General features: G+C 59.9%; 1 protein-coding gene across 2 annotated transcripts; it reads left to right on the top strand.

Moving 5' to 3' along the window:
* Positions 1 to 4737: 4737 nt before the first annotated feature.
* On the top strand, positions 4738 to 12684 carry NYAP1 (neuronal tyrosine phosphorylated phosphoinositide-3-kinase adaptor 1). 2 transcript variants are annotated; one of them, XM_062180568.1, is made up of 7 exons: positions 4738 to 4825; positions 6020 to 6171; positions 7557 to 7912; positions 8377 to 9894; positions 10784 to 11002; positions 11204 to 11313; positions 11828 to 12684. In XM_062180568.1, exons 2-7 carry the CDS (start codon positions 6104 to 6106, stop codon positions 12083 to 12085), a joined length of 2529 nt encoding a protein of 842 aa, XP_062036552.1. In that variant the 5' UTR covers positions 4738 to 4825; positions 6020 to 6103; the 3' UTR covers positions 12086 to 12684. The 2 variants fall into 2 exon arrangements, with proteins under 2 accessions (XP_062036552.1, XP_062036553.1); XM_062180569.1 differs by lacking the exon at positions 4738 to 4825 and having other exon boundaries at positions 5012 to 6171; positions 10787 to 11002.
* Positions 12685 to 12943: the final 259 nt, after the last annotated feature.

The raw sequence follows: 12943 nt of genomic DNA, 5'->3' as shown, positions 1-12943 counted from the left end.
TGCCATTGGCCTGCGGACGCGCGCCCAGGAGCGGACCAGGCCCGTCCTGGGTGCCCTGCTGCCCAGAAGTGCCTGACTTAAACGTGCCGGCGCGGCTGTGACTGTCATTGTCACAGCTTCTTTGAAAGAGGAAGGGACTATTATTTCCCCTACTCCTTATCTGAAAAAGTGGATTATTATGAAAAACTTCCAGCAAAACTGAATAGTGACTACCCAGGTACTTAGCAAGTGGGTTCAGCGATTAGCAACTCCTAGCCCGCCTTCTTCCATCCCTACCCCCAATGTCCTGTATCAGAAATCCTGGACATCATCATTACTGAACTACTTGGATGTGAAAATTGAGACCAGAGAGGTTGGAAAAGGCTGTCATTGGTACAGCAGAGACATTCCACACACTCAGCTCGTTTCTGTTTATTTATTTAAGAGGCAGAGTTGCAGAGAGTGAGAGGGAGGGACAGAGAGAGAGGTCTTCCATCCGCTGGTTCACTCCCAAAATGGCCACAACCGAAGCCAGAAGCCAGGAGCTTCTTCAGGGTCTCCTACGCGGGTGCAGGGGCCCAAGGACTTGGGCCATCTTCTACTGCTTTCCCAGGCCATAGCAGAGAGCTGGATGGGAAGAGGAGCAGCCGGGACTAGAACCGGTGGCCATATGGGATGCCGATGGCACAGGCACAGCATTAACCTAGTGTGCCCCAGTGCCGACCCCACACTCAGCTCTTTGTATGGAGCAAGAAACACATTGGGACTTGCAGACAGGAGGCTGATTTTCACTTTCTCTCCAGCCACTGGACACGCGTGAATATCCAGTCACCCACACAGGTGCACCCGAGGACCAACCCCAGCAGCCACAAGCACGGCCCCTTTCCCTACCTCTCCCACTGCATCCAGTGCTTACTAAGAAGGACAATTCACACATACTAATGAAAAGCCTGCTATGCACTTGGCATGAAAGAACAAACAGGGGCAGTGGGTTAAGCCACTGCTTGCTTTGCAGGTATCCCATAAGAGCACCAGTTCAAGTCCTAGCTCCTCCACTTCTGATCCAGCTCCTTGCTAATGCACCTGCTAAATCAGTGGAAGATGGCTCAATTGCTTAGACCCTGCTCACCCGGGTGGAAGACCCAGATGCAGTTCCTGACTTTGGTCTGGCTCAGCTCCCAACTATTTTGGCCATTTGGGGAGTGAATCAGTAGATGGAAGCTTGCTTGCTCTCTTTCTCTCTGTCTCTCCCTCTCTCTAACTCTGCCTTTCGAATAAATAAATAGATATTTTAAAAGAACAAACCTCCAACTGCCATTTTCTCTCTTTTTGATACATTTTGCCAACATTCTGAGAGGGACTGTTGCCATGGAAAGAAAATTTAAAAAAAGAAAGAAAGAAAGGGGGTGGGGTGGGGAGAAGCCAGCTCTGTGGTGTAGTAGGTTAAACCTTGGCCTGCAGCACCATCATCTCATATGGGTACTGGTTCAAGTCCAGGCTGCTCCACTTCTGGTCCAGTTCCCTGCTAATGGCCTGGGAGAGCAATGGAAGATGGCCCAAGTGCTTGGGCCCCTGCACCCACGAGGGAGACCCCAAAGAAGCTCTTGGCTCCTGGGTTCAGATCAGCCCAGCTCCAGTCGTTACAGCCATTTGGGGAGTGAACCAGTGGATGGAAGACCTCTATGTCTCTCCCTCCCTGTGTAATTCTGCCTCTCAAATAAACAAATAAATAAATATTTTTTTAAAAAATATATATTTATTTTATTTATTTGAAAGCCAGAGTTGGAGAGAGAGAGAGAGAGAGAGAAAGGTCTTCCATCTGCTGGTTTATTCCCCAAAAGGCTGCAACGGCCGGGGCTGGGTCAGGCCAAAACCAGGAGCTTCATCCAGGTCTCCTACGTGAGTGCCGGGACCCAGGCACTTGGGCCACCTTCCACTGCTTTCCCAGGTGCAGTAGCAGGGAGCTGGAATGGAAGCAGAGGAGCTGGTGTTCAACATATGGGATGTCTGAGTCTCAGGTGGTGGCTTCACCAGCTATGCCACAACCACATCACTGGCTCTGCGTATGTACATTTTTACATGGGGAGGGGGCTGGAACCACTCAATCGTAGACCCCAAGGGCTGACTGCACCCTAAAAATTCCTCATGTTATCTCTTGGCTCTCAAAGCAGTCCTAGGGAGAAAAGATAGAGTGGGTTTCAGCTCCAACTAACGAATCTGGAGCTCAACATTCAGCTGTTGGCCCAAGGCCTCGGACCTGGCACTAGGACCATTGTGGGCCATCTGGCTCCCGTTCCAGCGCTGCTTCCCACAGCCTCCTCTCTCAGCTCTAGCTCATGCAAATTTTTTTCTTTCAAATTATTTATTTTTGTTTGAATGTCAAAGAGACAGAGAGGAAGAGACAAAGAAACATCCCATCTGCTGGGTCACTCCCCAAGTCCCCAAAACATCCAGGACTGGGCCAGGTCAAACTTGGGAACAGGAACTCCATCTGCACTACCCACATGTGTGGCAGGGACCCAAGATCTTCAGCCATCAGCTGCTGCGTGCCGGGATGGGCCTTAGCAGGGAGCTGGAATTGGGAGTAGCCAGGACTTGAATTCAGGCACTCTGATATGGGATCGAGTTGTCCTAAGCAGCATCTTAACCATTTGGCCCAATGTTGTCCCACACTCACGGACATTTTTAACAACTCTTTAGGGTTAGACAAAAATAAAGGCAACTCCTGCTGGGAACTTATTCCTTATCTTTTGGTCAGAATGCATCTACACTCCTTCCTCTCTCTCTCTCTCTCTCTTTAGGCATACTAACAACGGGTCTTTGAGGCTTCCCAAGCTGTGACAGTCTAGAAGCAGCCTCCCGCATGGCCCCACCCCTCCAGACCCCTCCCTCTCGTCCTCTGTAGAACCCTTCCTGTCTGGTAACATTCAGAAGGCTCCCTGGCCGCTCTGTCCCCGGAACCTGCTTTCCTGCTGCTCGCTCTACAAGTAACAGAGGATCTTCAGCAAGTTCTAGGGAAAACGGAATTCAAAGATGTTTATTTTGGTGCAAAAAATGTTTGAGGGGCAGGTGCTTGGAGCAGCAGTTAAGTGCTGCTGGGGACACCCACGTCCCGCATCAGAGTGCCTGGGTTTGAGTCCCGGCTTGGTTCTCCAGCCCGGCTTCCTACAAATGTGCACCCCGGGATACAGCAGGTGATGGCTCAAGTACTTGGGTCGCTGGCACCCCTGTGGGAGACTGGATGCAGATCTTAGCTCCTGGCCGCTGCAGGCATTTGGGGGAGTGAACCAAAAGATGGAAGATCTGTCTCTGCCTTTAAAATAAACGAATAAAATTAAAATACTGGAACTCATACTTAGTCATTTTTTCACAGTACACGTTCTCCATGAACTTTTTGAGGATGTCCTTTCCTGCAGTCTCTTTGAACCGGCCCCTTCTGTGCCCCCGGCACTGGGCTGCATCCAGATCTGCAGGACCAATCTTTTCGACAGTGTGGTTCTCTGCAGAAATACTTGTTGAATGAACACATACATTAACTCACAGTAAGGTGTAAACGTGAAAGTGAAACGACTTCTATGTGTTCTACCGTATTACCCCTCGCGGGAGCATTTATAACAGTCTTAATGCGTGGGGCCCTTTTCGACTTACAAAACACTTCAGTATTAGTTCACCGCCCCTCCCTGCCCAGCGATGGTGTTGAGGCTGGCATGGGTTGAGGCATCACTCAGAGAGGTTGTGCCACTAGCCTCAGGTCCCACAGCACGTCCGCAAAGCCTTTGCCAAATCAAGTAGCATCCACAAGTCCTGGGGATTACAGCGTACATCTTCTGGGAGCTCGCTGTTCAGCCAAGTTGCTAATTTACCCCACGTCGGAGTTGTGTGCTGGAGGGATTTTGGAGGGAGAAACTTCTGAGAGCTGAGGAGACGGCCAATGAGGGGGGAACGTAAGGGGGTCACATCACTCAGGGGGCCCGCGCCGTGGCCGCCGTGGCCCCAGAGGTGGACCCGGGGCGCCCAGGTCCCCGCGGCCGCGTCAAAGGTTACGGGAAGGCTGACTTGGACCGCGGGGGCGGACGGCCGGAAGACTTTGAGCCCAGACGGTGGAGCAAGGTCCGGGCGCCTGCGAGGCTGCAAGGGGAGGCGGCCGAGCACCAGGCGAGCCAACTCCAGAGCCCTCTGCGCACTTGGCGGGGTGGCCAAGAGAGCACGCCCCCTGCTGGGCTAAGACACCCCCCACCTCCGCCCCGCCAGCGTCCTGCTCGCGACTCTCGGAGCCCCTGGGTCCGGAAAGCGGCCCCCCCTGCCGGCTTCACGGCCTCACTGCACCCGGAGCCCCCGCAGCCGCAGCCTCGGCCCGGGTCTGACGCCGGGTGCGGACTCGGGGAGCGCCGGGCTCACGGGTGCGGGCCTCGGGCGGCCGCTGGGGGGCGCCGCGACGAGCCGCGCTGCACTCCCCCGGGGCCTCGGAGACCGAACCCTGCACGGCCCGGCCGGGCAGGGGGCTAGGGGCGGCGAGGAGTGGACGCCCAAGGCGTGGGTGGGGCTGGCGCTGGGCCGCAGGTGCCACACGACCATCGTCTGCGTCTCCCCCGCCATCTCCGCCGACCCCGTGGCCCCCAGCCCCAGCCTGGCGGCGCAGCGTGCCGCGGCCGCTCCCGCTCCGTCCTTGGAGGGTGTGGAAGGGTGGGTTTGGGGCCGGGGGCGGGTCTGGGGGCGGACCCGGAGGCGGGGCTGTCTCTGCGGCAGGGCCCAGCTCCGCTCCCCCCGGTCTCTCTCTGTCTCTCCTCCTCCCTCCTCCTGCTCCGGGCGGAGCCCGGCATGGGGGGGCCGGCGCCCGGCAGGCCAGGTACGGTGATGTAGAAATTGGGGAGGCTTGGTGCGGGGAGGTGGTGGTGGGGGGACAGGGGGCAGGGAGGATTGGCGGGGCGAGAGGCGGAGAAACCCCGGGTAGCAGGACAAGGGGAAGGGGAGGGGTGCCCGAGAACCTGGGGCCCTTGGATGGAGAGGGGGATGAAGCAGGCCAGGTTGGGAACAAACAGGGGCAGGGGGTCGGCAGTGAGGAGGGGCGCCTGGGAGAAGGCAGAAAGGAGAGTGTGTGTTTGGGGGAAGGGAAGGCCGAGCAGGTATGGAGGCCGCGGCTCAGAAGGTAGCTCTGGGGCCAGACTGGAGACCCCCGCGGTGGGATTGAGGGGCGGGCACTGGCAGAGGGAAGCCGGACCTCCCAGATCCTGGAGGAGGAAGAAGGTGATGTGGGCCATCAGCGAGGGAGGCGGAGACCATTACTGAGGGGCCGGGGAGCAGGGATCGGGGTGGACTGGCCGAGGCCCAGGCCCAGGGAGGCAGGGGACGCCAGCGGGTGGAGACGGATGGACCGGATGGACCGCTGTTGTTTGAGATGCCCTGCTGAGAGTGTCCCCTTTCTTCAGCATCCCTACCCTGCCCTCAGGAACCACCCCCAAGCCTCAGAGCCCAGGAGGGAGTGGGGAGTCTGACCGGCTCCCCCTTCCCCAGTGGGGTGCCGTGTACACAAGTGGGCCCTGGGCTTAACTCCCCGTCTGTAGGTGTGTCCAGTTCCGAGGAGCGGATCTGTGTGCGTCTGGAGGTCCCAGTCTGTCTGTGGGTGTGTCGGTGGGTGTTTATGTCTGTGTGTGTGTCTGCTCTTCCTAGGTGTGTGTTTCCCCAGGCTGATCTGTGGGTCTGGTCCTCTGTTGATGTGGGTCTGTGGCCGGCTGGTTGGTGTGTCTGAATGTGTGTTTGTGCGGCTGCAGGGTAGTTGTGCATTTGTGGGGCCTGTCTGTGTGGTGGAGCAGGGTGTATTGACACGGGATAGGAACTGTTGTCCACTTGATCTCTCCTGGGTGTGTATCTGTGGCTCTAGGTCCGGGTCTGTCTGTCTAGGGCTCTGTCTGGGGTTTTCTGTGTTTCTCTTCTCTGAGGACCCCAGTCACATCTCTCCTCCTTTTTTCTCCTTTTCATTCATTCCCGGCTCCCACCCACTCTGCATCTCCCTTCTTTTCCTTCTTGCCCCCTCCCCACCAAGTGGATCCGGGACCCAGGGAGGGCCGCCCCCCGGGCCTGGTGGCGCTGAGCAGGGCCCCTCAGCCCCCACCTCCTGGCCCACGACATGAACCTCCTTTACCGGAAAACCAAGCTGGAGTGGAGGCAGCACAAGGAAGAAGAGGCCAAGAGGAGGTAAGCCCCCTTGCTGGACCCAGCTCTCTGCCCACCCGCTTGCTGGCCACAGCCCCTGCCGGGGCGCCACAGCCGTGTCAGCAGTATGATCCCTGCTCTCAGATCTGTGCTCAGTGCAGAATGGCTGGAATTCTACACACCCTGACCCAGCCCTGCTCCCGGCCCCAGCCCCTCTTTGAGGGCCTCCCAGCTCAGGGGCGCCCTGTTGGCACTCCCCCATCCCCAGAGGCCCGAGTCACTGCTTCCTGACTCACCTCCGGCCTGTGCTCTTCTCCTGTCTCAGTTGAGGGCTGCATGCTGGCTTTCCTGTCACCTGACCTTGGAAGGGGCAGGCCCACTACCCTCTTGGAGTTCAGACATGGGGTCATTTCAGAGGCATTCGAGAACATCCATTTAGTACCCCCAGTCTCCTCTGCTGGGGGAGGTCAGTGGCCAAGTGACAGAGTTATGTGCGTGTCTTGGGGTGTGGTGTGTGTGTGTGTGTGTGCAGGTGCAGCCCTGAAGAGCCAGGACTGGGGATCCCTTCTTCCCATCCATGCATTCTTCCTGGTGTTCCTAGGGACTCAGGGCCTGCCTCTCCTGTCTCTCTGCCTTCTATGCTTCATCCCCATTGACTGCACAGCTTCTGAGAGCCCGAGCCAGAGCCACCTCCCTGCTCCCTTCTCCCTCCTCACTACTGTGGAGTTTAATGCTTGTTGTTAATTAGATTAATCAGAGGGATCACTACAGCGCGCTCTCACCTAATGAAGGGTTAGCAGACAGGGCCTCAATGAGAGCCCACCCCATAGAGGCTCTCCCCTCTTCTCTGCCAGCCTCCCCCCCCCTTCTCGTATTCAGAAGCTGGGGACACTGCAAGGGAGTGGGGGTGAGCCAGGGAGGCTGACAGAGAGAGGACAGACAGGCCTGGGGGAGGAAGGGAGGAGAGAGCCTCAGCTGGGGGAGACTGCTCTGGCCTTGCTGGCGGCACATCCTGCATGTGGGAGAGGAGGTGGGTATGGGGGCGTAGGCCTGAGGCCCGGGGTGGGCCGGCGTGAGAGAGGTGGCGCTTAGGGGCCCTGGTAGCAGGTGCATCTGTCCAGCAGGACTGCTGCCTGCCTTTGCACCTCTCTCTGTATATAAGGCCATCCACATGAGTGCCTTGTGCTGGTTGTGCCCAGGCTGGGATTGGCTCCCGTTCTCTCACCCCTGCCCCCACTTGCCTGGGTTTTTTGTTTGTTTTAAACCTAGGGATAGTGCCTGAAGCCCCTATATCTAGGCCTTGGACCTCCAGGCACACTGGTCCTCACCCTAGCCTTCTTTCCTCCTCCCTGGGGGAGCACAGGGAGCTCCACACCTCTCTGGGCCTGAGGTCTGACCCCTGCTCTGTTGTGCACTTCTCTCCTCAGCTCCAGTAAGGAGGTGGCCCCTGCAGGCCCAGCGGGGCCCGGGGCCGGCCCAGGGCCTGGCGTCCGAGTGCGGGACATCGCTTCGCTGCGCCGCTCCCTCAGGATGGGCTTCATGACGATGCCCGCCTCCCAGGAGCACACCCCCCACCCCTGCCGTAGCGCCATGGCCCCACGTTCCCTCTCCTGCCACTCGGTGGGCAGCATGGACAGCGTGGGGGGTGGGCCTGGGGGAGTCCGTGGGGGCCTCACGGAGGACAGCAGTGCCCGAAGACCCCCTGCCAAGCCCAGGAGACACCCCAGCACCAAGCTCAGCATGGCAGGGTCTGGGGCAGAGACCCCTCCCAGCAAGAAAGCAGGTGAGGGACACCACCACCCCTTCTCCCCAGGAGGAGCTGGGAGCTGGGAGGATCCATTCCCCAGACCAGGGGAGGCTGCCGGGAGGGTTCATTCAGGGAAGAACCAAGGAAGTGGAAGGTTCCATTCCCAAAAGGAACAGGGGGAAGTCTTTCTGAATAGCCTGAGATGAACCATTCAAGGGCCCATCCAGGGACACTCCCTGGAAAGTCCATTCTTGGGAAAGGAGTGGTGGTCTTGGAGGGACATCATGAGGGTGGGAGACAATTTAGGGTGGAAGCTCTAGATTCAAGGGAGTTCCTTAGCAAGGCTGATAGCCAAAGAACCTACAGAGGCTGTCCGTTGAGGGGTGTGGGGGAAACAGGCAGACATGTCCTTGCACCTGGGTCAGAGGTCGAAAGCGATCTCCCCTACTTCCCTCCTTCACTAAAAGCCCAGTTTGTCTTTTCTCTCCCATGCTGTCCAGGCTCACAGAAGCCAGCCCCGGAAGGCCGGGAGTCCAGCCGGAAGGTTCCTCCCCAGAAGCCCCGGCGGAGCCCCAACACCCAGCTCTCGGTCTCCTTCGATGAGTCCTGCCCCCCGGCCCCCTCTCCTCGAGCGGGGAACCTGCCCCTCCAGCGCCTCAGTAGGGGGTCCCGAGTAGCCGGAGACCCTGATGTGGGTGCCCAAGAGGAAGAACCCGTGTACATTGAGATGGTGGGGGATGTCTTCAGGGGAGGAGGCCGCAGTGGCGGGGGCCTGACTGGACCCCCTCTCGGGGGTGGAGGCCCGACCCCTCCCGCTGGCGCCGACTCGGACTCTGAAGAGAGCGAGGCCATATACGAGGAGATGAAGTACCCGCTGCTCGAAGAGGCAGGGGAAGGCCGGTCCAATGGGGCTCCCCCATTGATGGCAGCCTCCCCGCCACACCAGCCTCTCGCCCTCCAGCCCCACACCCACCGCCGTCCAGCTTCAGCCCTCCCGAGCCGGAGGGACGGGACGCCCACCAAGACCACTCCTTGTGAAATCCCCCCGCCCTTTCCTAACCTCCTCCAGCACCGTCCTCCGCTCCTGGCCTTCCCCCAAGCCAAGTCTGCTTCCCGAACCCCTGGCGATGGGGTCTCGAGGCTACCGGTCCTCTGCCACTCCAAGGAGCCAGCCGGCTCCACCCCAGCTCCCCAAGTGCCTGCACGGGAGCGGGAGACGCCTCCCCCACCGCCTCCGCCTCCTGCTGCCAACCTGCTGCTGCTGGGACCATCGGGCCGAGCCCGGAGCCACTCAACGCCGTTGCCACCCCAGGGCTCTGGACAGCCCCGGGGGGAGCGGGAGCTCCCCAACTCCCATAGCATGATCTGCCCCAAGGCAGTGGGGGCGCCGGCAGCCCCCCCTGCCCCGGCTGCCTTGCTCTCCGGCCCTCCCAAGGACAAGGCTGTGTCTTACACCATGGTGTACTCGGCAGTCAAGGTGACCACACACTCCGTCCTGCCAGCCGGCCCGCCCCTGGGTGTCGGAGAACCAAAGACGGAGAAGGAGATCTCAGTCCTCCACGGGATGCTGTGCACCAGCTCGAGGGCCCCTGTGCCAGGGAAGTCCGGCCCCCACAGCGGGGCCATGGGCGCAGCAGCCGGGGTCCTCCATCACCGTGGCTGCCTGGCCTCCCCCCACAGCCTTCCAGACCCAACCGCAGGCCCCCTGACCCCACTCTGGACCTACCCAGCCACAGCAGCTGGGCTCAAGAGACCCCCTGCCTATGAGAGCATCAAGGCTGGGGGGGTGTTGAATAAGGGCTGTGGAGTGGGAGCCCCATCCCCCATGGTCAAGATCCAGCTGCAGGAGCAAGGGACCGAGGGGGGTGCCTTTGCCAGCATCTCCTGCGCCCATGTCATCGCCGCTGCAGGGACGCCAGAGGAGGAAGAGGAAGAGATGGGCGCCACGACATTTGGGGCAGGCTGGGCTCTGCAGAGGAAGGTCCTGTATGGAGGGAGGAAGGCGAAGGAGCTGGACAGTGAGTGAGGGGCAGTGGGGAGCTGTGGATGCCTGTCATGGTTTGAGGGAGGGGTTGGATGGGTTATTTGGAAGCCGCAGCCCATTGTCCTACACTGGGAAGCTTCCTGAGAGACCAGAAGGATGGGGGTGGGCAGCAGATTGAAGGGAAGGGGTCCCCATGTGTGCTGGAGGGGCGGGGAGGTCTGGGCTGGGAGGGGGTAGAATCTGGGCCCCAGCATGTTCTCCTCCTGTGTCCTCGTCCTGCTCTACTCCCTGCCTCTCCTGGCTGCAGGGGTGTGTGGTTGTGAGTGTGCGCACACTAGAAGCTAAACACAGCTGCCTCCCAGCTATTACCATGGCAACCCATCCAGACAGGAGGGAGAGGAGAGGGAGGCCCCTGCCGTTGCCTGGCAACGCAATGCTCTGCCAGGCTACTCTCAGAGATGAGCTTAGTTCACACGAAGCCCTTCCCCCAAAGCACCCCCCCCCCCCCGCCCCACCACATGCAGGGCCCAGGGTTTGGAATTCGCTGCCTATCAGGGAATAGCACCCCTGGTCTCTGTCTCAGAGCAGTGGTCATGCGGGCCTGATAGGAGGCTGAAGGGGATTGAAAGCTAAAATTGGGGTAGAAGAGGCCCTCTGACCACAGAAACTGGTTCAGAAACAAATATATATGGTTTAGAAGCAAACACAGATGATCCCCGGCCTCAGGGGCTAGTCCCAATGGGAAGAAAGGAAGGCTGCAGCCCTGGGGGCCCTCTGTATGTGTGTGTGTTGGGGGGAGTGTGACGTAAGATCCCTCCCACCCTGCTGTGACTTGCACGGTCCACCTGTGCTGCAGTGTGTGTGGCTGTGAGGACAGAAGGACCCTCGCATGTGCAGGCACTGAGCTCCCCTGGTCTTCCCAGCAGAGGTTGAGGATGGTGCCCGGGCCTGGAACGGCAGCATGGAGGGTCCCGGCAAGGTGGAGCGTGACGACAGGGGTCCTCTGGCATCAGGGATCCCAGTGAGGAGCCAGGGGGCAGAAGGCTTGCTGGCCAGGATCCACCACGGAGGGGAGCGAGGAGGGGGCCGCTCGGCACTGCCCATGCCCTGCCAGACCTTCCCTGCCTGCCACCGCAATGGAGGTGACTGCCTGCCAATCTCCCAGGGTCTAGCCTCACCTGCTGACCTCCCATTGCCCCTTGGGGTGGGGGGGTCCACACCACTTTCCCATTCCCTTTCCTCCCCTGATGAGGTGGGGTCAGCTTGGCTGTGCCTCCCCTCGGGTGTCACCCGAGGGCCCCCTTCCCTCTTAGGCTTCTGCCTTCTTACTTCCTGTGCCTCAGACTTCACAGGCGGCTACCGCCTCGGGCGCTCAGCCTCCACCTCTGGAGTCCGGCAGGCCGTGCTCCACACCCCCCGGCCCTGCAGCCAGCCCAGGGATGCCCCGAGCCAGGTGAGCGCTGGTTTTTCTTCTCATCGGCAAAGGTAGACAAGAAAACTTGGGTGTGGAAAGAAAGGCAAGAAAGAGGTCAGGCAGGCTGGGACCTGAGCCAGCGTGGCCAGCACAGCCTGCTGGAGACTGGAAACCAAGGGGAGGGGGAGGGCACAGCTGCTTAAGAGGGGGCCTGGAGACCAGTGGGGGTCAGTGCTGTTCCCCAACGCCTGCCCTTTGTACAGTTTAGAACCCCGTGGAGCTGGGGTTGGGGGAGACCATTAGGAAAAATGCCTCCCTCTGGGAAGACGATTTTTAAAAGGAGGCCCAGCCTGGTCCCAGGCACTCTGCTGGCCAGGTGGGACAGGGGCTGGACTTCTGCTCCCATAGCCCGCACAGCCAGGGGGGAGAGGGACAGAGAGAGACCCTAGAAGCCCAGAAAGCACTTGTTTCTGGGGGAAGACGTTGGTCTCAGCGTCGGGTCCTTGACCTCCACCCCCTCCCCACTCCGCTGTCCTGTCCGCCCGCGGCGCAGACCCACCCAGCGCTGCCGCTGCCGCTGCCGCTGCCACCGCCGCCGGCCCGCGAACGCGACGGCAAACTGCTGGAGGTGATCGAGCGCAAGCGCTGCGTGTGCAAGGAGATCAAGGCGCGCCACCGCCCCGACCGCGGCCTCTGCAAGCAGGAGAGCATGCCCATCCTCCCCAGCTGGCGCCGGGGGCCCGAGCCCCGCAAGTCCGGCACCCCGCCCTGCCGCCGGCAGCACACCGTCCTCTGGGACACTGCCATCTGAGGAGGGGGCGGCCGGGCCCCTGGACTGGGAGGGGCTCTCCCGGGAGACTTTGCCTGGGCGAACACGGAGGGACCAGGTGAGAGAGCGCCGGGCAGAAGAACCTTCCCTCCCGCCCCGGAGACAACTGCGAGGCCCACCGGGCTTGGGCGAACGTCAGAGGAGGAGGAAGAGGAGGGTTTGCTTGAGGCTGGGGGTCTGAGCGCAGTAGACCCCACCCCACTCCCCGCATGGGGAAGGAAGGGTGGGTTCTAGGAAGAAGGGGGGCTGGAGAGCCAGGTAGAGGGGCTTTCGCTGAGAGCCGGGAGTTGGGGAGGGGTATTTATTTTGTTATTTATTTCGGTCAGGAGGGCAATTCTGGGCCCTTCTGACCCACTCCTGAGCGGGAAGTGAATGGCGGCCAAGTTCGAACTCTCCCCCAGTGCCAGCGCCCAAAAGGCCCCGCCATCCATGCCCGCCCCCAGCTGCGGACGGGCCCGCCTGGGGAGCGGAGAGAGGGCTCGGCAGATGACCTACAGTATTCACGATTTGCCAGAATGTGTAGTGAGCGTGGCCTGCTCTGAAACGGGCGTATTACTTAGTTCTTGGGGTGCGGGTCTAGAGCCAGGGATGGGAGGGGTGATGGGGAAGGAGGGAAATTTTAGCGGGTGGGAGGGTGGGCTGGGTATTTATTTAAATTAAAAAAAAAAAAAACACAGAAGAGCTGTCAGGAACTTTTTTTTAATTCCTTTCTTTTCAGAATAATATATTAAAAGACTAATGATGCTAGAGCTGGCTTCTTGTATTTTACAGCGTGCTCGGCCTTCCTTAGACTGGCTGGGTTAGTGGAAGTGGAAGGCTGTGTGGGGAGGGAGGAGTAGC

The sequence above is a fragment of the Lepus europaeus genome, chromosome 21 (assembly GCF_033115175.1).
Source record: "Lepus europaeus isolate LE1 chromosome 21, mLepTim1.pri, whole genome shotgun sequence".
Classification (NCBI taxonomy): domain Eukaryota; kingdom Metazoa; phylum Chordata; class Mammalia; order Lagomorpha; family Leporidae; genus Lepus; species Lepus europaeus.
The sequence above is the reverse complement of the archived record's forward strand: the minus strand, read 5'-3'. Positions and strand labels throughout refer to the sequence as shown.